Genomic DNA, 24,287 nt, shown 5'->3' with positions numbered 1-24,287 from the left:
GAACAGAGTGGGACTATTACTTCCTTTGATCTGGTTGATTTATGTAGTCACACATTCTATTTTATTTTATTTTGTGAAAAAGCCATAGAATTTTAGTTCATCGCTACTATTTTATTTATTCTTTGTAAATTTCCAAGTTCTACCCATTTCCTGTTTGGTTGATCTGAAACTTCCAGAATCTCATACCTTAAGAAAGATTAATCATTAAACAGATGCTCCACAGCCCCTAGCTATACCATGATAGTACTATGATAATTTTACAGTCTTTTAATGTATAAAAAGATACAGAATCTTACTTTTCTAGTTCTTCCTGTGAGTGTGCAAAGGTGCAGCTGGCCCCACGAGGACACCCTCCTCTCTGCTTCATGTCTCGGCACATATATGTCTTGTACTTGCTGTGTTGAGGAGGCTAAATGATATGATAAAATAAGTATGATGACATCAGAATATTGACAGATTGTTAAAAAAATAATATGTAAAGATTAGTATTACTAAGATTTATTTGCCCAGTGATTCCAGAAGTTTCCAAGCAGCACTGCTCAGGTGCAGTATAACCCATTTGTATGATTCGCAGAGACCACGAAGAAGAAACATATATACAAACATAAATGAATTTCATGTTTAGACTTGGTTATCTCATTATATATCTGCAGAAATTCCAAAATCCAAAACACTTGTGGTCCCAAGCATTTTGGATAAGGCAGAATCAACCTGTATTTCTTCTGCAACCATTATTTCTATTTTCTGAGCTTAAATTTTTGCAGACTCAAATCAGCATGCAGCCTGTATCAATATGTCTGTTAGGAAAAAAAGACCTGCATTGGAATTTTTAAAAACACTATCTTTTCTTTCAGTGTTCCATAATGACTTTCCACAGATTTACAGATAATGTAGTTATGTGACTTCAAGTCATCTCTGACTTAGGGCAACTCTACCAGAGGGTTTTCTTGGCAAGATTTGCTCAGGGAAGGTTTGTCACTGCTTTCCTCAAAGGCTGAGATAATGTGACTTGCCCAAGATTACTGTGGGCTTCCATGACTGCGTCAGGACTCCAATCCTGGTCTCCTACAGATCTAGTTTGTATTCAGTCTGCTACACCACACTGGCTCAGACTGCAGTCTGAGTATAATACTGATACTCAATAAATACATCATTTTTTGCAACTGAATACATTTTCCTGTACCACTATGATCTTAGGTCAATTTCTGGTGATACTACAGAAATCTGCAAAACATTTTTGCCCACAAACTACAAAAACAAAAAACCTATAAATAAAAAAACAGTAAACATGTAACATGCTACAGACAACAATGGTTTTATCAGAAGTTTTTCCAGTCCCTCAAAGATCATTTATTTCTGTATGGCTTCAAGGTACATTATTAACTGATATTTCAGGAGATGATACAGATGGACATAATCATGCCCTAATGTTTGCAAATAACATTAGGGAACTCAAAGTGTGCCAAGAATCACCATGTCTTTCCATGTCTGTTCCATCTTTGCCTTGCATTGCACAACCCAGTTTGTTTGTTTTAAATGGGTGGGGAGCACTCTGATGTAACTCTCCTTCTCAGCACCACCACGTCATACCTGTTGTTGGTCTGCTCCTTTCTTGCTGTGATTCTGGATGTAATCAACTAGTCCATGTACCACAGTCCGCACAGCAACCAATCCATTTTCAAGCTGTTCCCATGTGGGTGGTGGGGCATCTAGAATGTTAATTAAAAAGTGGATTTAATTTTCATTTTTAAATGATATATTCTACAGAAACAAGGTCTTCTGAATTGTATTAAAATGTACAAAATTTGTATCAGTTTTTAAAAAGAAATAAAATGGCCATATATCTAAATAACCGAGTCTGGAAAAATGGATTCTGATGTGTCAGATTCAAGAAGCAGCACTGTAAACACTCTGCTTGTTAGGCATGAGTCAAAGTATTCAAATTAGAATGCACAAGAGCACTTGATCACTCTGACATAATCCTGGAAAGGGAGAAAACGTTTGAGGACAGGAAACACTGGAGGCAACCAAAGAAAGGATCTGATGCAGGAAAGACAGGGTAATGATCTGACATGGAAATATTCCTTTCTAGGCCCTTGCAGAATCAATATTAAATGCAGAGGTGGACACCAGTGTCTTCTCAGGAAAGGTTAGGTAGCATTTAGCAAGACAGAAGTACCGGCTCACCACTTTATGGATCCAACAAAAAAGAGTGCTAAGGCTATGTACCACAGTTTGAAAATCTAAGAACGATTCATGCCATAATAAACATTTCCCGTGGCATCTAGTGCATTACAAAGTAGCTACTGTGTTAATTTTAAGATGCCCCAGGAATTTAACCAAATTTTCATATCTATATCTCTTTTATTTTTCTCTAAACTCATGGCTAGCATTTTTTCATTTCCCCTACTCCCAGGTGTGTATACTTCTACAATCTCAGGATGATATTCTGTGCAGCTGATGAAGTGTCCTCTCTGATCCATAAAAACCAATGTTATAAGAAATTTGCTCATATTTAGGTATCATTAAAATTCTACATGTGTCTTGTTTGTTTGTTTTACCTGGACTGGGATCAATATTTGCTAGGAGTTCTAGATGGGGTCGAAGCCTATTCAAATTGGCTGGGTCACCTGTCCTCTGGAGAGCAATGGTTAATTCCTGAACGCTCTGTGCAAAAGAGGCTGGGGTCTGCAACTGAATATATACATAAACACACACATACATATTAATTCAATCTGCTATTATTATTACTGACTGTAATGACCACATACATCTAAAGGTATATTTTCAAATTTTCTATTTCAGCTTCACGAAAGTTTTATGCCTTGATATAAAACCTCCTCCTCAAATAAAAGTTATAATTCAAGAGTTCTTGGCACTCCTACCGGTAAATCTCACTCCAGCAAATAGCCTGCACAACATTAATTGTGTATTCCAGTACAGAATGCATCAAGGTAATATGATGTTAAAACCCATGAAAGATAATTTTAAAAGATTACAGAAATAAAAAAAGAAACTATATGTAGTGCTAGCTGGGACAATGCACTAGTCTCCCATCATCAGTCATATGTAATCAATGGTTTAATCAATTTATTTCAATAGCATGATCTGTTTCTTTTCTTTCCCAGCCCACCATAGTAGACACAGAATCCTGAAGAGAGCCACTAAAGAGAAATGGATTAGGCATGGTCCTCTGGATCTTTTAAATAAAGGATGTATATATTTAGTAAGAAAAAACAGCTGCATAGTTAAGGAAGCTCAATTTCTATAGTCCTGAATATTAGAAAAATGTCATTAAAAATGTGACAAATGTTCCATGGAGGTTTATAATATGGCGAATTGCAGAAAAATCAAGGGAAGAGTTTTGTGTATTAATATTCTATTTTTATCTCAACCTTCTCCGAGAATACAGTTTTGCTTCATCCATGTTGTTGTTGTGTGCCTTCAAGTCATTTCCGACTTATGGTGGCCCTAAGGCAACCCTACTATAGAGTTTTCTTCATCAATGTTGTCCTCACAATAAGGCAGATTTGGCTCAGAGAAGAGACTGCTCCAAGGTCAGTCTGTGATCATCGTGACTGATCAGATCTATACAAAGATCTCTAAAATTTTGGTCTGCCACTCTGCAAACTATTCCACATTGGCTCTGAAAGGGCTGTTAACAACAGTTAAATTTTTGGAATGGAGTGGGGAGTTACACATGAGTCTTTTTCTGAAAACAAAAACCTTTAGGAAGGGAAGAGGGGCAGCTAGATAAAGAATGAGGAATTTGATCCTTTCCCCACCAAGTCATTTCACATCTCCTAAAATTGTAGCATGCTATAGCATTGCAGTAAGATGCATCCTACTGACGTCTGATTTAGTAGGTATCTTCTGCGTGTTCTCAAGTGTAGCATTGCAAAGGGGGGGGGGAGTTAAGCTGCATTTAAAGCATTACTTAATGAGAGAGTAATTGCAGATGTCTCAGGAGGGATGTTATCAAGTGAAAGTTAACGTTATTTTAAAGTTATCAACGTTATGAGGTATTAAATTTTTCATAGCAGCAATATGGGGAGCTTGATGCACACAAGCAGGCTGAAATATTTCCAAATAACAACACTATTGAGGTGAGATTCTGAAACGAGTAAGTAACCATCTTCCTACTGTAAATAACTGGGTAAAACTCTTCCTAAAATACTTTGTTGCAAATTTATAGATATTGTTCACTGAAGACAAAGGGAAGGTTACAAGGTTGCATTTTCTTTTGTGGTGGCTCAATGTCAAAGGGTAATTAATCACATATTCTTCTGCAATCATCTATGTGGTGACCTTTCCTGCACAGAAATATCCTTGTGGTAGCAGCAAGCATTTGTTACACTTACCAAAAGGATACTGAGACGTTATCCATAGCAAACAGAAAATTCCCCTTTCACCACTGTAAACAGGGAATCCACATTTCCACTTTCAATCAGCATTTAAAACAGAGTGCAAAACTGAAGGAAACAGGATGCTTTACCTTGTCAATAATGGACTGCATATGAGATTTGTGGGACTGGTCTCCATACAGTAATGAGGACCACTGATCAGGAGCAATGCGCAAGCCAGCTTCCATAGCAATTTGCACAATCTGGGAATCATGTTCTCGTCTCAGGGCTTCGTATGTTCGGAATTCTTCCTTCAGTTGCATCAAGGAGGAGTCCTCATCACGTTTAGTCACCTATGGGAGACATATCTATTTAGATCAGGTAAGGTGCCAAAGCACTATAGGTAATGCTTATCCAACTGAAGTCTGTTGGATCAAAAACAATAGACACTTTCTGAAAAGTGACAGTAAAGAATTAGCACTGGAAACCAATTCTTCTTGTCTGAAGGAACATGGGGCTTCCTACATGGACCAGGCGAACAATAGATTCCTCACAGGTCAGTTTGTATATTAAATAGATTTGACAGTAAAATAGGAGAACCAAGTAGAAACATTAGAATAGCATTACTAGGAAGATAGCCTTTTAACTCATTTTAGTCCTGAAGGCCTTCCTTCTTTTGGATCGCTGGAAGAGATGATGAGTAAATATTTACTGGTCTCTTCGAACTCTATGATGCTATGATTTTAATATGTTCTGCCTGTCGCTGTCTGAACACAATATCCATTGTGAGAGAAATACAAGGCAAGAAAAACAATTCTGCCTTCCTTTTGCTGTCTGTTAATACTGCACCATCTTATCAAGCAGCAGACTTACCCCCTTCTTTATTCTTTTTGTTGCTGTTGTTGTGAACTTCCCTTGAGTCAAGCTTGACTCATGGCGACCCTGTGGATGAGACATCAACAAGAACCCCTTGTCTTCCACTATTCTGTTCAAGTCTTGCAAATTCAGGGTCGTGGCCTCCCTGCTTGAGTCCATCCATCTGCTATGTGATCTCCCACTCTTTCTACTACCTTCTACCTTTCCTAGCATTATTGTCTTTTCTAATGCATCATGCCTTCTCATGATATGGCAAAAGTATGACAGGCTCAGTTTGATCATTCTGGCTTCCAGGGAGATTCAAGTCTTGATCTGTTCAAGGACCCATTTATCTGTCATCTTGGAGTCCACGATACTCTCAGCATTTTCCTCCAACACCACATCTCAAATGAGTTGATTTTCTTCTTTCCGCTTTCTTCACTGTCCAACTCTCACATTTGTATATGATGGGGAATACTATGGCTTGGTTAATTCTAAGTTTCATGCTCAGTTGTACATGTTTACTCTTTAGAATCTAGTTCTTCCATCACTGCCCTTTCCATTCCTAGTCTTCTTCTGATTTCTTGACTACAGTTGCCATTCTTTTTTAAAAAAATATTCTTTATTGATTCATACAAAAACTGTTGACCAGAAATCCATAACTTGATTAATACGCAAAAAGAATAAACAAAAGTTTCAATATTATCTTCTTTTTCCTTCCTTCGTTCAGTTAGGTTTGCTTGTAAGTTTGCATTATATTTTGATCACCCTCAGTTATCACATTATACACAGCATAAATTTCTAAAGCATATAAAATATAAACATACTTCCACTAACATGAAGTATTCATTGTCATAGCATGATTATAATGCCCTTTAATTAAAGTATGATGATTATCTATATATCGATTTTCCTTTTAGTTTCAGTTACTCCAGACCGATTGTAAATTCATCTCCCCATTTTGTTTTCAAATAATTTATCAGTCTCCATTGTTCTTCAAATATAGTCATAGATTTCTTTTTAATTAAATATGTTAGTTTATCAATTTCTATGACCTCATATAATTTCATCAGCCATTCATTTAAGTTCAGTACTATTTTCTGTTTCCATTTCTGTGCAAAGAACATTCTCCCTGCTGTAACCATATAAAACATCAATTTACCATATTTGTGCTCCAACTCCTCATTAAAAATTATATTTAATTTTGCTAGTTTTGGAACTAATGTTTCCATTAGATTTTCTTCTCTTCTTTCTACTAGACCTCTTATCTTTATGCATCAGTTGCCATTCTGAATCATGTTTGATCCAAGATAAAGGAACTCTAATTCTTTCAGTTTCCTCATTGTCTCAGTTGAATTTATGTAGCTCCTCTGTGATCATTATTTTTGTTTTTCCCCCCTGTTTAGCATTAAGCCTGTCTTTGCACTTTCTTCTCTGACCTTCCTTCATAAATTTAACATTTTAGTATTAGTATTTTCTGCTAGTAGTACAGTGTCATCTGCATATCTCAGACTGCTGATGTTCCTTCGTCCTATCTTTTTACAAGTGAGCCTTTTTGTTGCGTTATTAGTATATCTCACAAGTCTTAACCTTCTTGACATCTTCCTTACACGTTTGGGCTGCTCTTGTTATCCTTGTCCTTGGTTATATATTCCTCCTTCTACATTCTATACTAGCATGTCATTTTCAAGTAGGGTTTGGCAGCTCTTCAGTGGTTAGAAAGCCACTTTCCAATACTGTTTAGTCTGACTAAAAACAGCAATCCAAGATATCAGATAAAGGTTTATTTAGCAGCAATTCTTATTATTGGCTATCCCTGTTATATGTTTACCTGCTTAAGAGACATTCCACACAATAATCTCCTCTGTGTATGAAGCTTTCTAAATAGTTATAAATAAGAAATATGAAATATATATAATCATATAGACGTAATAAAGGGAGAAATCTTTCTGGATTTAATCAGCTCAGTATCTAGATCAAACACACTATAAACTTACTAGAACACCTCAAGCTCTGTACCTTGAAACAGGAGGCTCTGTAAAGAAGCTGGACAACATGCCCAATGCTAGTTTTAGAAGCCTGAGGAAATCGTGGTTCCAACCTCTGTACCACAAACAGAACCAAGACCTTTCGAGACAAAGCAGATCCATCTTCCAAAGCCAAAAGAACTAATTTAAGGGCTTCCTCTTGCATTGCTAGAAAATTAAAAGATCAACAGCATTAGTATTTGGGGATTTAGAGCACTTTGAATTACAGTGTGCTCTTTTGACTACATCTAAAATGATTTATAAAACATGCACATTAGGGATTATACTACAAATTCCAGAAAATATAGGTTTCTTACCTGTAACCATAGGCATCAACTGTTAACTTACACAAATTGGATTATTTACGCCTGCACCATGCCTCGTATGGAACCTTCTAGAGTTAGATAGAAGACTCTGGTTATGACCCCACCCTCCTCCAGGCAATCCTATCCCTTAGGTTCCACTTGAAACCCTCAGTTTTGTGGATGTAACTGTAGTGGCATCTGTGGAACCAAGGGCAGAGAGGACACAACAAGGGGAAGATGGAATATGGTTGTGTGAGTTCACAGATGACTACCCGAAGAACTACAGTTACAGATAAGCAATATGTCCTTCTTCATTGTGGTCTCTGTAACTCACACAAGTGGGAGACTAACAAGCTACTCACCAGAAGTGGAAGAGCCCTCCCAAAGGTGACATCAGTACTGAAGCGTGCATAGATTCTATAATGAGAGACGAAAGTCAAAGGCTGCAACCAGGTGGTTGGCCTACAAACGTCTTCCAGTGGGATGTCTTGTAAAAAGGTGGAGGATGTAGCCATGTTCCTAGTGGCTTGGTCATGAATCCAAGACAGGGAATCCTTCCTTGCCAGATTATAAGAGAGGGAAATGGTGGAAGAGAGTTCATTTACAAAAGCATTGGGATGAAACAGTTACATCTTTCTTATGGGACAAATAACAGACAAAGAGTATGGAAGAGGAACAAAATGATGCCATTTGGTCCATGTAAAATGGCAAGGGCACACCGAGGTCAAGAGAGTGAAAAGTCCTCTCAAAGTTTATGGAGGGATTCTGCATCAGGGCTGAGAGGACAATATCCTGAGTAAGATAAAATGCAGAAACAACTTTAGGTAAAAAGGGATGTTGGGATGGTGGTGGTGGAACTGCAATCATGGGAGGTGTGCACTGCATACGGAGAGCACAAAGTTCGCCAGCTCACCTTCCTGACATTATGGCCACTAGAAATCCAGTTTTCCAGGTTAAGAGCTGAATGACAGATGCTGTGAGAGGTTCAAACAGTTGACCCATAAGTTGGGACAGAACCAGGTCCAAATGTCAGGATGGAGTGGGTCCCATAGTCAGGGGATACAGATTTCTGTATCTGCTGAGGAGCTTCTTAAGTATGTGATGTTGAAAACAGGAGGGTTTGCCCAGGTCCTGCAAATAAGCAGAGATGGCTGCTCATTAGAGGAGGAGGTCAGCAAACCCTGGGCAGAGAGGGAGAAGAGGAATGCATGTATGTGTCGAATTCAAGCCTGGGGAGAGATTTCTAGTGGAGAGAGAAAGGAAAGAAAGCACTGTCATTGATATTGGTAGGACAGCTGTGTAGAGGAGCAGTGGGATGCCACAATAATCCACTGTACAAGAGGAGGAAAAAGTTTAGAGGAAGAGCTTATATATGGTGAGCAAAGGGTATGGAGATCTGCAGGACTACTGCTTATCCTCTTAAGGGCATTTTATAAGAAGGGAGGTCATGAATGAGATGGAGTGCAAGGCCAATGTCTTGGAGGAGATGAAGGGTAAATCAGTTCTGGAGTTCACGACTAACAGCCAGTCATTGATGTAGGGGTAAACAATGCCTCCCTGTTGTCTCAGATAAGCAATAACAACCATTATGCATTTGGTTGGGGGCAGAAGAAAGGCCAAGTAGGCCAACCATCCCACTGTGAAAGCTAAGAAATGCCTGCTGGAGGTCGGAGTGCTAGATGAAAATAAACATCTTTTGGATCCAAAGCAGCAAACCAATCTCCTTGTTGTAACAGGGGGAGGAGGATGGATGGGAGGATGATCATTCAAAACCACCTGGGGAGGAAGTAGGTATTGATTCCTTGGAGGTCTAAAATTGGGCAGAGATCTCTGAATGAAATAGTGGGACAAAAATTTCTTTGAAATATCTGACGTAGGGACGATTTCAATGGCGCCTTTCTGAAGGAGGATATTTATCTTGAAGGGGAATTCCTTCTGGACAGATAATGTAGCACATGTCCAGGGAAAAGAGGACATCTGGTTACCCTGTGAATAGTGAACAGAGTGGTCCAGGACTGCTGGCCACTTTGAGCAGGGATGGTTGTATAGGGATGGAGGCAGGCATAGGTACCCAGATGGCTCAGGATCTGGTTGCCTGTGGCTCAGTTCGAGAGCATTCACCATACGAACCATCTGTCTGGTAAAGGTTCTAATATCATCAGTAGGGACAGCAGAGTCATGATAGCCAAGGATTCATAGGGGAGAGCAGGAAAAGGAAATATTGGATCTGGCTGAGGAGGCTGGAAACTCTGGTCCCATTTTGACTGGGGACAGGGAACAACACAGAGGAAGAGAGGTCTGACAAAGAGACTGACCATGCAGAGAGTACATGCACTGTGACTAACAAGGCCCCAAAGGGGAGGGCTACCTGTGGAAAAGCCAAACAGTAGGCAGAAAGCCAAAGTCAAAACAGAGAATGATCAAAAACCGTCCGTTGATTGAAAAGGGTGCAAAAGTAAAAGCTCGGAAGTGTTCCTATGAAGCTGCTGCGGCATGAACACTGGGGGTTTCAGGCTGAAGGAGAGGATTGGCTAGAGCTAGGTAGGCCACAGCCAAAGTCTTCTATCTAGTGTGAAGTTGAAGGCTTTCATGGACGGCATCCATATTTTTTTGTGGGTTTTTCAGGCTATGTGGCCATGTTGTAGAAGAGTTTCTCCCAGATGTTTCACCAGCATCTGTGGCTGGCATCTTCATGCCAGCCACAGATGCTGGTGAAACATTAGGAAGAAACTCTTCTAGAACATGGCCACATAGCCTGAAAACCCTACAAAAAACTATCTTCTATCTAGCTCTAGAATGTTACAAACAAGGAACTGCACAGGCACAAGTAACCCTATTTGTGTGAGTCACAGAAACCATGATGAAGAACCTCTATGTCATGTCATGGTCACACTATGAAATATGACATCTACTGCACTATCCGGCTGCTTGAATAGAATCGTGATAACCTTTGGTTTTATTCAAACAAACATTTAGTCTATATGACACAGCAGAATCACAATGCATTTTATGCCAAATATAGCTTTTCATCAGGATAAACTAGTAATATTGTTAAGTTTCAACCTGAAATGGAAGGGACTTTATACTGGCTGGTTAGAAGGTAATGTAGAAATATAAGCAAATTTATAGTCGCTTACATATTGTTTTCTGGCCAAAAGCAATTGCGCTTAACTGCTGGCTAAACATGAAATCATTGTTTGAAGGAGTGAAAAAACAGGGCCGCCATTCGGCCTATCCTTAAGAAGAGCCCTCCCTCCATGGCATCTGACTCTATCCGGCCTGGGAGGGAGTGAAAAGGCAGGCCCAACGCCATCGGGCCTATCTCCTTCCCCACCACCATTTCCTTCTCCTTTTGTCATGCCTTTTTAGATTCTAAGCTTGAGGGGAGGGAACTGTCTAATTAAAAATCATAATTGTAACCCACGCTGATAGCCTTTAGGGCTGAAGAGTGGGGTATAAATACCATAATAAATAAATAAATAAATAAATTGCATGTTTGGAGTCAAGAATCTGATGTTGACAGTTCTCATTAAAAATATTTTAAAATCTCTGGCAGTTGAGATATTGTGCAAAATCTTTGTGTGATAATGATATATTTAAGCTAAGGGGAAGCTATGCGAATCCAGTCATTGAAAATGATATCGCTTGGGAACTTCATACAGTGGCCCCTTGTTATACACTGGGGTTTGGTTCCTTCTGGGGTTGGTGACTGCAGTGTGGTGCCATTTGGTTAAGGACAGGGAATATTCCCTCCTCCATCGCACCAATTCCTTTCAGGATGTCCATCTCACTGCACAGATGCCTTGCCGGCGCTGGAGATTGCAGTGGAGTGCATCTGGTCCAGGACAGAGGGATCTCCCTCCTCCGGCTGCGGCTGGGTTCTCTGGCCTTTCAGCCCGTTCGGCCAGACATGGCTGGGCTGTCTTTTTCTTCTTTCATGCTGGAGTTGGGCCTAGTTGCCTCACAACACAGCAGCTTCTGAACTGTCTCTCCCTGCCTGGCTTTGTTTTAGCCGTTACGAAAGTCAAAAGGATAGAGCAAGACTAAAGAAAACATAGCTGTTTTTGCAGGTAGCTGCCAAGGCAGGAGAGAATATAAAAAGAATAGAAGAAATATTAGAAGAAATATTAAAGTCTTTAAGACAAAGAAGGAGGAGAAAAAGAAAAACACAACCTACTCAGAGCGAGGCAGGAAAAAGACTGAGGGTTGGTGGGGGTTGCTCCCTCTGATGGCGACTCCTTCAAGTCTGTTTTTCCTGCCTATTTCGGAGCAAGAGATGGAATCAACCCATGTTATAGGATGTTTCCACCTCCATCGCTGGAAAATCCGAGTATGCTCAAGTCCCATTAAATATGACATAGTAAAATGGTGTCCCTTATAAAAATGGAAAATCAAGGTTTGATATTTGAAATTTATACTTTTTTTGAACATTTTCAAACCGTGTATACTTGAATCTGTGTATAAAAAATCAGTGTATAAGATGGGCTGACAATATATGCTGTCCTGTGTCCTGCAGCATTTGCCTCAAAGCATAGCTTCCAGGTGTCTGTCCCCGTCCTCAGAATTAAGGTATTCTGGGAAGATAGCTCAACAACAGCTTCTGCCATGGGACAGGCTACTGTATAAGCCACCTTTCCAAGAGTACCTTACCTTCAAAAGCACCCCTCCACCAGGGCCATGCCATGGTGAAACCCTGGGGAAACAGACTGCCCTGGGGAAACAGACTGCAAGATTCTGGCCTGTCAGTTATTCTTTACTCAACTTTGGGAGGTAAGTGGCAGGGCAGCTAGAAATTATTTTATTGCTGGTGCTGTTAAACTGTGTTTATAATTGTTTCAATGTTAGACTAAAAGATGCCTTGAACTTTTTGGATCTGCTAAAATCTCACAAGGAACAGACATTTTGTGTTCGATTCCATTTAAATCAACAAACTACTCATTTTCCTTTTTCCTTTAATTCTTGCTACCATATCAAAACACACAGTGTGGCTGGTATGTACCTGGCCCAAGGAACTGGCAACCCCTGGCTCTCACTGCAGCCCAAAGGTTGGAGGAGAGTTGTTGGGGATTCTGGTGCTGAAGGATAAGCTCTGTGACAGTTCTTTCACCAAGTGAACGTGCCGCACGCATAGCCCTGATTCGTCCTTCTTCCTCCACTAGTTGGCAGTGGACTAGTGTTACAAGCTTCCGCTGCATGGGACGACTAAGTACACTCTGAGTGGTGCTGTTCAGTCCCACACCTTTGCAAAGGGGGAAAAAAGTAGGAGTTATTTCTCAGTTTGACAAATGTTATACAGTGAGGCTAAGTTCATTTCTTGCTGATTAATGAAAGGATATTCCAGGAGTAAGATCTTCATGACCTTTAAAATGTTGTTGTCTATGGCTACCCCATCTCTAGATACCCAAACTCAGAATGAATAAGGTTACAAAGGAACCAGAAGTGTTCCAAGTAGGATTTAGTTGGTCAGTTATGAATATTATATATTAAAACATTGTATAATTTGCTTCATTAATTAAAGCAGACTATTTTCTCAAATGGAGAAAGTTCATTGGTTACAATTAGGGAAAATACATCAGCCACATTAAAGTGTTGGGAGTTTGAGTAGTGCTTTCAGGTTTTTTTGCTTTCTAATTATGTATTTATTTATATCCTGCCTTTCCCTCATGTAAAATCCAACATGGCTCATGTAGAGTAAAACAGAACACAACTAAAATCAATCATAACAGTAAAGAAGAATTAAAACAACTGAAAATTGATCGTATTAAAAGAGTACTGAAGTTTTTAAAATATAACAATAAAATAGTAAAGCACAAACACCTTATTAAAAGACTCTTCCATGACGACAATTAACAGTTAAGCAAGTCTGGTGAAAGGAGAATGGGGAGGGGCCATAACTTCCCTGGGAAGGTGTCACACCACCAAGGAACAACAATTGGGAAGACTTTTTTCTGTATCCTTCCCAGATGTGCTTGTGATGGTGATGGGACCAAGAGAAGGGCTTTCTCTCAAAACATAGGCAGGCTCTTTTTCAAAAACAGTCTGAAAGACAACAGCCTGTTGGTACTGTTGATGCATTCTTAAGTCTCCTCATGGCCAATATATACAAAGCTATTTGGTAGCTCCTCACACAATGCGTCTCCTCCTCTACCCTGCAAGCCCACTGCAAGGAGTAGTCATGGGCTACCCTGGCAAATCTGTGACCACGGGAAAGTGTGGGGCACTTGGGAAACATCTCATGGCAGCCAGACAAAAGAGCAGCTGCCTCCCACCTAGATTTCCAACAAATAAACTGAAGATGTAGGAGGAGGACAGCTGCTCTTTGCTGAAAAAAAAAGCATCTGAATAGATCCCAAGTGCCCTCCACCCTTCCCCAGCCACTGAATGACTAAGGGCGTTTGCCTGTATTTTGTGCAAAGCAGGACTGAACATTCAACTGGGCAGTATAATGGTGGAGAGTTACAATGCAGGAGCTTGGCTTATATATAACTGGCTTATATATAATTTACCTCTTGCACTGCTGAGTGGTTTAAGGTACAAGGCTAGGTCTTCCACACATTTCTTGGCTTCTTCATAATGCTTGGTATCTTCAGCCCCGCTGCGTAGAGTTACTGGCTGCTGTTCTGGCACCTTTGTAAATACAGCAAGTAAATTGCAAAAATGGAAAATAGATTGTCAGTTTGAAGCACGTACAGTCGCCCCTCCATTTTCACACGGGATATGTTCTGGACCCCCCCACAAAAAAAGGAAAATCACCAATATCAGAGTCCCTATTTACTCCAATGGTGGTGTGCTTATGTGTGTGCCGCCATGCATGCGCCTTGGGTGCGCAACCCATTATGTCATCCTCTGTTTGCCCCTTGCATATTTCCAAGGGATGTGGACTCCAAGTCCGTGAAAATGGAGGGGTGACTGTTCTTTGGATTTATTAAAATGTAATTTACTTGTAAAATTCTTCACAAATATAAAAATAGTGTATTTTATTATTTTTTATTAAACCAAATATTTGTTGTTTATCCTAAACTGCAGAATCTCAGGATAGCATAAACATAAAATTAACTGCAGTACATACATTTAATGTAAGAAAAAACAAATATTTAAACTTTAAGAATATGACACAAAAATTAAACTCTCTGGTCTAAATGCCATTGCTACTCCCAACTAGAGTACACCCGCTAAATGGATTTTATATAACTCTTGATTCAACTGAATCAGTGAATTATTCTGAGTCTCACAATTGGATTTAGGCTATAAACTTTTACAGTAACTCTATCAAATACTGCTGAGACTATAAAATTTCCTCTGTGCACCACAAGACAAATCATTTAATATTCTTACAAAATCAGAACAACCACCAGGTAGCCTTCTTTGAAAATTTATTTGAGCATGCTTTTTAATATTCAGAAGAAAGTTCAAAACATTGTTTAAATTTGCTTAAATGCTATTTTTGGTTCAAATTAATGCCTTAAATTATCTTATTTGTATATGAACATGTAAATCAATAATATACATTATTTCACAGGAGAAATGAAATATGAAGCAAAGAAATAATCTTTTTAAAAAACTGTAATGTTGCCCTGAGGAGGGAAATAAATTATTATTAATTATTATTATTAAACTTTATTTATATAGTGCTGTAGATTGACACATCCTATTACTGTAGATTTACAAATCATATTACAGCTACTGGCGTACAATGTAAACCTTCCATTGTTTAGTATCACTCTAGCATTTATTTAGAACATTACTTATTTAGAATATTAATTGGAATACTTTCTGTGTTCTTCTCCAGGATTTCCTGATATCACAATTATAGTTCCTAACAGTCCAAAGGATTCATTTTAAGATTATTGGTTTAAGATCATAGATATTAAGATATCCTAATATTTTTTGTGTTACATCTCTCTTTTTGGAATATGACACCAACTGCATTTTTTTGAAATCCAGTCTTATTTAAGAAGCCTGTTGGATCCAGCAGCAGATTAATGAGGAGACCTCCACTGTCAAGGCAAAGGAAAGGGCTGAGTGCACTCCTTCCGGCTTTGGTGTGGCAGCTGAGGGTTCCTCATGTGGAGACCTCTGCTGGTGCAGAAAAGGAGATACCTGAGCATGCCCCTTCTGGTTTTGCAGCAATGGTGAGGGAGAGGGACAAGTGCACACTTTGAGCCGTTGCTGCTCGCCCAGCAGTCCTCCCTGCACTGGGTGACACCAGGGATTGGGATGCCACTGCATGTGCATGTATGTACATGCATGCACACAGTGGAAGGGGAGAGAGTGTGTGCACGTATACCTCCCTCTTTGCACAGGATGCAGTCCACTGGGACAAAGTAATTCTGCACCTTCATATGGTTTCCACACTGTTCTGTCCAACACAATATATTGCCACCTGCTTCTAAGCATCTTTATTTTATTTTATTTTATTCATTTTTATGCCACCTCTCTCCTAGAAAGGAACCAAAAGGTGGCTCACAAGATAAAAACATTTTTAAAATGTATGGTAAGAATTTAAAATAAAATAATTAAATTAAAACAGTATAAAATTAGCATAAAACGTACAAAAAGTTAAAATATAACTAAAACACATACCCCATATAAAACCACCCTGTCATGATTATTATGTTAAAATGACTGCCTAAATAAAAACGTTTTTGCTTGCTGGTGAAAGCCAAACAGGGAGGGGGCCAGTCTAGCCTTCTGGGGAAGGGAGTTCCAGAGGTTGAGAGCAGCCACTGAGAAGGCTTTCTCTCATGGCCTCACCAGGCAAGGCTGGGATGGTGGTAGGAGTGACAGAAAGCCTTCTCCTGAAGATCTTAGGGCTCTAGCAGGTTTGTATGGGGAGATGCGGTCTCTCAAACTGTCTTAACTATTTTTTCTTGCAATGAAGAACTGTAGCCAAATAAAAATAAATATGCAAAAGTGAAGTCTACACGTTAGTGGCTATTTACTGCATTTTTCCTCAGTATACCAAATCATAATACAGTAGACGCTTGCCTTATGTGGGGATCTCTTCCGGACCCCCTTGCATAAGGCGAATAATGCATATGCTCAAGCCCCGTTGAATATAATGGGGCTTGGGCGCAGCAGGGCACGTGCGTCATGGGTGCACACACCATTATTTGTATTACAGCGCGGCTTCAGTGTAAGCTGAAAGCCATGTATAGTGCATCTGCGAATGGCGCGGGCACACTGTATATTTGAGAAATAAAAAAATAAACTATGCTGAATCTATTGACTTCATTTCCTTCATAAGAAGGAAATTTGTTCATTTTATTCATTTCCTTCATATGATTTTGTAAATATATGCTTGCTCACCCTGCAGTAAACAAATCTAGTGGAAAAAATAAATTAATCCTACACTTGCTGCCCCCAGCTGAAGGGCCAATAGATCAAAGCAAAGGTAGTCTTACCTGAGCACCCACAAGCTGCAGCAAGGCTGAATTCACAGGGAGGTGCTCAATATCTGTATTGATAGTGGTCTGGTCAAAGGGGCATGCCTTCCGGTGGAGCTTGTTCAGGCACATCTTGCAGACCGTGTGGCCACAGCCTAGGCTGATGGGCTTCCGGATTGTTTCGTCGAACGTTTGTGTGCAAATAGGGCAGGAGAGGAAATCCGTCCATTGTGGAGCTTGTACAGGCATTGCTTCAGGTGTTACTTCACAAGACAAAATCTAAAGCAGATTCCACTGGAATCAATTTTTTTTTGAAAAAAATGTTTTAAATTATCTTCTGTAAGTACAGACAGTCAGCACATAGTGTGAAATATAACCTGAAAGAGGGGAAAAAAAGAAACAATTAGCTATTATAATCATAGGCTTTACATTAAATGAGAGGAATAGAGTATGACCCATGGGATGCATGCACTCTTTAGGGCCATTTTTATGGCCTCCAGGGATCATTTTTTTTTGGGGGGGGGGGAGTTGTTCCCAAATTGCCGTTGGGAGTTATGTGAGGTATTTCACCACGTCTAGGTTTTAGGCGAGAAGAGCCTTTCATTAAAAAATGAGAGTGAACAGGACATGACCCCAGGTCTTTTCCTGTTGCAAAACAAGGCCATTCCTGGGCATGAAATGTCCCATGGAGGGCCGAAAATATCCCCCACACTACCAGAAGGCATTGAGGGTAAAAAAAAGGTTTTGAGTATTTTTGCAAGGGGTGGCCTTCCAAGGTCTCACCCTGTAAAGAAGCCAAAATCTGTCTCAAGAATCTTTCCTTGAGGTTTTGAAAGCTTGCAATGAACTAAATGGTGTGAAATATCCTCTACCTCTCCCACACTACAAATGCAGAGCCTTAAATTTATCTGAACATTTCTACTATATCTGCCATCCAAAAAAAAAGGCATTGGCATAGTTTGGAAACAGTTATAGTTCATCAGAATTATTTTAGACAAAAGGCATTATATAAGAATTTTCATCTGAAAATTTGGATCTGGAGACCAGCTACCCAGCAGTTCTTAGTCATATAGTTCTACAGAAACTGATATTTACTAACATTATTTATTATTCACAGAGGAAAAAAGATTCAATGTTCTTTGTGCAGTAGAAATAGAGGTAGAGTTGGCCTTGCTTGACATCTCCTCCATAAATGTTCCTCTGGTTGCCATTGGAAGACAATATTCTAGGGCTCCGGTTGCAACCACAACAACCTTGGCTGCATCCACAATGTGGAAATAATGCAGTTTGACACCACTTTAACTGCCATGCCTCAATGTTATGGAATTCTGGGAATTATAGTTTGGTGGGGGAATCAGAGCTCTCTGACAGGCAAAATATCTCACAAAACTAGAATTCTTAGAATTCCACAGCACTGAGCCATAGCAGTTAAAAGTGGTGTCAAACTGCATTATTTCTGCAGTGCAGATACAGGCCTAGTCACATGCTCTTCAAAAATACTTCTCTTACCTCAGCAGGGAAAAAAAGTCCTTTTGGGTTCTCAGTGCCTTCTTGTTTTCCTCCCTTTCTTCACCAACTTTAAAATGGGGGTGGTGAGGATTAGGAACACAGTTCATTCAAAAAGTCTCCATTTAAGTCATATTACTAAATCCTAATGGCTGTTAAAACGTGGAAACTTGCATGTCACTACTAGCATTGTCCAAGGCATCATGTTCTCCACTACCATGTACAGATGCCAGATGTGGACAGTGAAGAAAGCCGACTGAAAGAAAATAAACTCATTTGAGATGTGGTGCAGGAGAAGAGTGCTAAAGATACCATGGACAGCCAAAAAGACAGATAAATAGGTCCTAGAATAGATTGAGCCTGAACTCTCCCTGGAAGCCCAGATGATGAAATGGAGGCTATTGTATTTTGGCTGCATCATGAGAAGACATGAGTCATTAGAAAAGATAATAATACTAGGGAAATTGGAAGGTAGTAGAAAAAGAGGAAGACCCCACACCAGATGGAGATTCAATCAAGGAGGTCACGGGGCCTGAATATGCAAGACCTAAGCAAAGCAGTGGGGAACATGGGTGGATTAGAGATGTCACATCCACAGGGTCACCATGAGTCAGGGTCATAGAATCATAGAATTGGAAGAGACCACAAGGGCCATCCAGTTCCACCCCCTGCCATGCAGGAACTCGTAATCAAATCATCCCCGACAGATGGCCATCCAGCCTCTGTTTAAAGACCTCCAAAGAAGGAGACTCCACTACATTCTGAGGGAGTGTGTTCCACTTACTGTCAGGAAGTTCCTCCTAATGTTAACTCAAGGCAGTTAATAACAACAACTAGCACAAACACACCAGAACACCACATAGTATAACAGAGAGCTATCTTTTTTCCAATCACATAAAGCTTTTTTAGGCTTCCAGAGGCTAAATAAACTCATTTGAGATGTGTCAAAAGTGTGTCAGCAAAGCAGGCAAGCGAACCAGCATTCTGAATAGTCTAAGAATTTAATTGTAATGCAAAATGTTAATATCACATATTATATTTTTGAGCCACATGTGCAGATAGCAAACGGCTCAAAAATATAACATGTGACACTAACATTTTGCATTACAATTAAATTTTTAGACTATTTAAAATTATGAGTGCAGGATAAATTTCAACATTGTGGTCTAGGAAGAACAAGCTGCTTAACCATGTCTGCAGTAATTAAAGATACCAACATTTGTCTTGTACTGCTGAAACGACTTCTGTCATCCAGTGTCACAATACAAATTATTCACATTTTGTTTTGTACTTGTTGATCATAACATTGATTATAACTTTATAACTGTATTCAGTAAAACAATTATAAAGTTATAATCAACGTTATGATCAACAGATGCAAGCCTCAAAATCTCCAATACAACTAGACATGAGAGTTTTTACAAATTCTGAATCTTCTCCATATACACAAGAGTCTGGAAGAAGTAATAAGAATCCTAAAAGACTTGCTAGCAATTGTTAGGGAAAGTCTGAGCTCCAGTTCTGGTATAACTGTTTTCAAAACAATTGACAAATCCTTAAAGAAGCATTCAAACTGAAAGTAGATATAGGTCTGTTACAGACAGCCAAAATAAAGCTGCTTCGAGTCACAGTGGAGGTATGGTGTTTCAATGATGCATGCGTCCTAAGAGTCCAGAAGTCGCACCAAAGCCACACTTCAGCCCTAAGGACTGGAACATGGCTTTGGTGTGGCTTCTGGACTCTTAGGACGCATGCATCATTGAAACGCCATACTTCCACTGTGACTCGAAGCAGCTTTATTTTGGCTGTCTGTAACAGGCCATAGTGTTATTACAGGAAACCTATCTAGCTAAAAAAATTAATATTTCAATTAACTCCCTCCCCATTTTGATCACAATTCTGTGCAGAGGGAAATTTTAAATCAAAAGAAGAAGCAATACTCCTCACTGAATACTGTCTTTTCAATGTGGAGCAAATTATGAAGAACAAGGACAGAAGATACTTATTTCTCAGTAGTGTGCTGACAAGGCAGAAATATGCTACTGACACAAGTACACACCAAACAAACATCAAGTCCAATTTCTATCCAATAAATTGTTTATAAATTGTAAAAAAATGCAGAAGGCGTAATTATGTCTCATAAAAATTGTAGCCTAGTGGTGTGAGTTAGACAGACTGAATAGCAAAATGAATTTTCATCATATTAACAGTTCTGACTTTTATACTAAACAAGTTAGTAGATGCGTGGAAGCATACTCCTAGTTAAAGGAGCAACGACTCCTTTTATTCACCGAGATCTCAATCTTACACATGAATTGATCATGTATTTGTCTTCATGAATTTCATAAACAAAATAACAGAAATACTAAGGGAAGCAATCTTTTCATTCTTGACCACACAGTTATTTACATGTGTATAGATATAAACCAGTGGTGGACCAAGTGTAGCTCTCCCAGGCTGTTTTTGTGCCCCCATGGCACCCCAATTTTTTCTTTTGCTCCAAAATGACCTCTAGGGCCTGTGGAGGGCCTGTCCACACATCTGGAGGCCCCTTGCCCTCCACCCCCATAGGTCAAAAAAATAAATTTCATTTCCCCTCCCAAAAAGATTAAAAAATGTCAATTACAAAGCCATTAAAAGAACAAAAACAAAGAATAAGAATTTTCCGAAGGCGACAGTTTTTAATGGCATTTCCCTTTAATGTAACCTCTCCCTGTAACTAAAAAGTTGTTCTTCATTTTTTTGACAATGCTTGACTATGTGAGTGCAAATACTGGTCTAGTTTCCCTCATAAAACTACTTTAATGACTAATAACTTATTAATAAGTTGAACCACCAGCTGCTCAGAAAGATTCTTTTTCTTTTCTTTGTCCTGCAGCACAAAGAAAAGGGATGGGAGAGGAAGACTATCAGGTATTTGGCTGCTATGTTTCAACTTAAATCCAAGGAAGATGTTCTGTTTCTAAACCAGTGTTTGGAAGCTTGGATGTATCTCCGTACACTACCCTTTAAGACTTAAGTTTTGCAGCTTGAGTGTGCTCCTGGATTCAGCCCTGATCTTGGGATTTCCAGGTTTTTGCAGTGTAAAGACTAATACACCAGTTATGTCTATTCTTGTTGCACCAGGCCATGTCTTAGTTTGATATCATTTAGGAAACTGTAATGCGCTCTATGTGGAGCTGCTTTTGAAAAGGGCTTGGAAATTTCAACTAGACATGATTGCTCTGGCCCAGCTATTGAGCAGGGCTAGGTACAGAAATCACACAACTCCCTGTTTACAACAGTTTTGATGGCTACTGGTCTGTTTCTGGACACAACTCAAGGTGTTTCTTATAACTGATAGGCTTGAGAACAGGCTATTTGAAAAGCTGTCTTACTCTATGTAACTTAGGTTAACAAAGCAGATGTGTTCCTGTGCATTACCTCTTTAACATAAACGGTACCAAAGGTAGAAATAACAAGAAAAGAATATAGACAAGTTCCTGAACTACAAAAATAGGAATAGTTTAACATGTTTCAGCAAACTTTTTGTTAAAAACTAATAGTATGCACATGTGAATTGAAACACCCAGGTCAGGCAAACCTTGCATAAGTAAATAAAAAATATTTTGAACTTTCGAGAGATCACTTGAAGGATTCTTCCAAAACACCTCCCAGGATGATTTTCTTTTCTTTCACCAGCCTCCACTTTTCTTCCGATTTCCATTTTGGTAGCCAAATCTACATATCATTTTTTTCTTTTCTTTTTAAAGATATTGGGGGTAGCTTGTTAGGAAGGCTCATCTGTTCTCCCCTTTCCTCCCTATGTTGCGATGTATGTTCAGAAAGGGATTCTGGAGGCAGCTGCTGCTTACCTTGCCTGTTGTAGTCAGGCACATATGGCTACAGGAGATTCCACTAAACTAGAATTCCACTCTTTTACAGCTGAAGCTTGATTGCATTGTTTAATGCAAGCACACTGTTGCAAATCAACAAAATCAACAGACTGCAAAAAGCCTATGTTTCTCCAGCCCTCTGTCATCATCCTCCCAATGACAAAGTTACTAAAAAAACCCTTCTAGTTTGACAAAGGGCAAGGACGAAGGGAGGAACTAGGTGTCTGTAAAAAAAACATTGAAAGAAGGAGCTTCTTCATCAGAAGCTTTGTTAACTGAGGTAAGGCTCTATTTTTGATCATGCTAGCTTTCATTTAAAGCACACAACAGGAAGTATCAGACAAGCTTTGAAGACTCTAATTTAAACAAATTCAGCATTTAAAACCTACATGGGTTATCATTCTCCATAGTAAACTGATAATTCTGAAAGACAAAACAATACTGCTCACCCAATATAAAACACTATCACACACAGACACACACAGGACACCAAGAAATTAATTCTCCTGCACAGATCCTGTTTTATTGAAAAGGGCACTATATCTGCCTTCAGGGTACATCTCACATGCCCCACAGTGGCTGATCAGAGTCCTTGATATTCCACAAGAACTGACAGTCATTTTCCTCCAACCACAAATAATCCATCTCCCTGATTCAGCGCAACAGCAGTATGATAAGGAACTTGTTAGGATATTCAGAATGCCAGTCTGTCGTTCGTGGTATTGATGTTGACTTATAAAGATTACAGGATTGTTTGGAAAATTGAGGATAATGTTGTTGTTTTTTCAGGCAGGCAAAGTATTGGATTTTATCTCAAGCTGGCTGTTTTCCCCCTTTCCCTTTGTGTCCGTCGTTTCCAAGCCTATCATGGGAAAGGGATGAGATTTCACTTTAATGGCACTTGCAGAAGGAGGATACAGACTTTCTGTCATACCACCTTGGCATGAGCTTTTTCAGGGCATTTCTTACATCTGAGACGGTGACAGAGACATGTTGCTTTTTCTTCCTCACACGCTCAGCTGCTAGGGACACTTTTTTGTACAGGTCATGCACACAGAAGTGCAAGATGTGCTGGGCCCCACTAGTCATTCGAACAGTGTCAAATCGCAACTTTGGTATTTTCCTGGAAGGCCTTCTGGCAATGCGTTTCTTTCCATGACCACGTTTTGCAGGTCTCCTAGCTGTTTTCCCTCCTCTGGTTCTTCTCTTGGTCTTGTGTTGTTGCCTTCGGCACACCTGACTCTTTTTCCTACCTTGCTGGATGGTAGCTGCCATTGTTTGACTTTAAGATGACACAGCCAAGCTCCTTGCCTGCCTTGAAATGCCACTGCCTCCTTCCCCTGATGTATTCTTATAAAGGGTTGTCTATTCAAATAAGCAACCACATGCAAGCCAGATGATTGGCTGAAAAGAACAAAGCTCAAGTTAAGTGGCTCATAATGACTTAACTGTGATCCATTCCTCTCTCTGTGAAATGAACATCAGGGTAACAGCCCCATTACCATGCTGTGGGAAGTTATGTTTAACTCACAACTTTCAACATTTGAAACAATTAAAATTAAGCAGATTTATATGTGTTAACTAAGGCCCGGTACAGACCGCCCAAAAAGGTTTTTTGGTTTTGCTCCATGGGGAAGCCGCAGCCTCCAGACCACAGGACTTCCCCGTGGAGCAAAAAGAACCCACAAAAAGCAGGTTGTTCTTGCGGTGCCATTATGATACCGCAGTGTACCAATGGTGCACTCGCAACGTCATAATGGCGCTGCGACTTGCGGACACAAAACGTCCATCACATCAAAATGGCGGCGCCCATCTGTACAGGGCACCACCATTTTGACATACAAAATATGTGCTAGGGTTGCGGGGCGTCTGTAAGCACGTGCTAAAGGGCCCGTCTGGACCAGGCCTAAGATGTCCTCTTACTGAAACGTCTCAATACTATTAATCTTTAAAGGTAAAGTTATTCCCCATTGACAAGTTGTCAAGTTGT

At 39.7% G+C, this 24,287-nt stretch overlaps 1 protein-coding gene across 4 annotated transcripts in view; it reads right to left on the bottom strand.

The window, feature by feature from the left end:
- Positions 1–24,287, bottom strand: part of RC3H1 (ring finger and CCCH-type domains 1) — an 86,914-nt gene that overhangs the window by 39,539 nt on the left and 23,088 nt on the right. For all 4 annotated transcript variants that reach the window (XM_089515984.1, XM_089515983.1, XM_089515982.1 and 1 more), the window contains 8 exons: positions 16,935–17,293; positions 14,037–14,157; positions 12,530–12,769; positions 7,218–7,393; positions 4,496–4,696; positions 2,562–2,694; positions 1,591–1,709; positions 297–409 (listed from right to left, as the gene is read on the bottom strand). In XM_089515984.1, coding sequence (XP_089372110.1) covers positions 297–409; positions 1,591–1,709; positions 2,562–2,694; positions 4,496–4,696; positions 7,218–7,393; positions 12,530–12,769; positions 14,037–14,157; positions 16,935–17,165 — 1,334 coding nt within the window. In that variant the 5' untranslated portion in view covers positions 17,166–17,293. The remainder of the gene's footprint in view (positions 1–296; positions 410–1,590; positions 1,710–2,561; positions 2,695–4,495; positions 4,697–7,217; positions 7,394–12,529; positions 12,770–14,036; positions 14,158–16,934; positions 17,294–24,287) is intronic.

The sequence above is a fragment of the Sceloporus occidentalis genome, unplaced genomic scaffold (genome assembly GCF_023333645.1).
Source record: "Sceloporus occidentalis isolate IW3139 unplaced genomic scaffold, rSceOcc1.0.p SCAF_3, whole genome shotgun sequence".
In the NCBI taxonomy this organism is placed as follows: Eukaryota; Metazoa; Chordata; class Lepidosauria; order Squamata; family Phrynosomatidae; genus Sceloporus; species Sceloporus occidentalis.
This window is presented reverse-complemented; position numbering and strand designations above follow the sequence as displayed.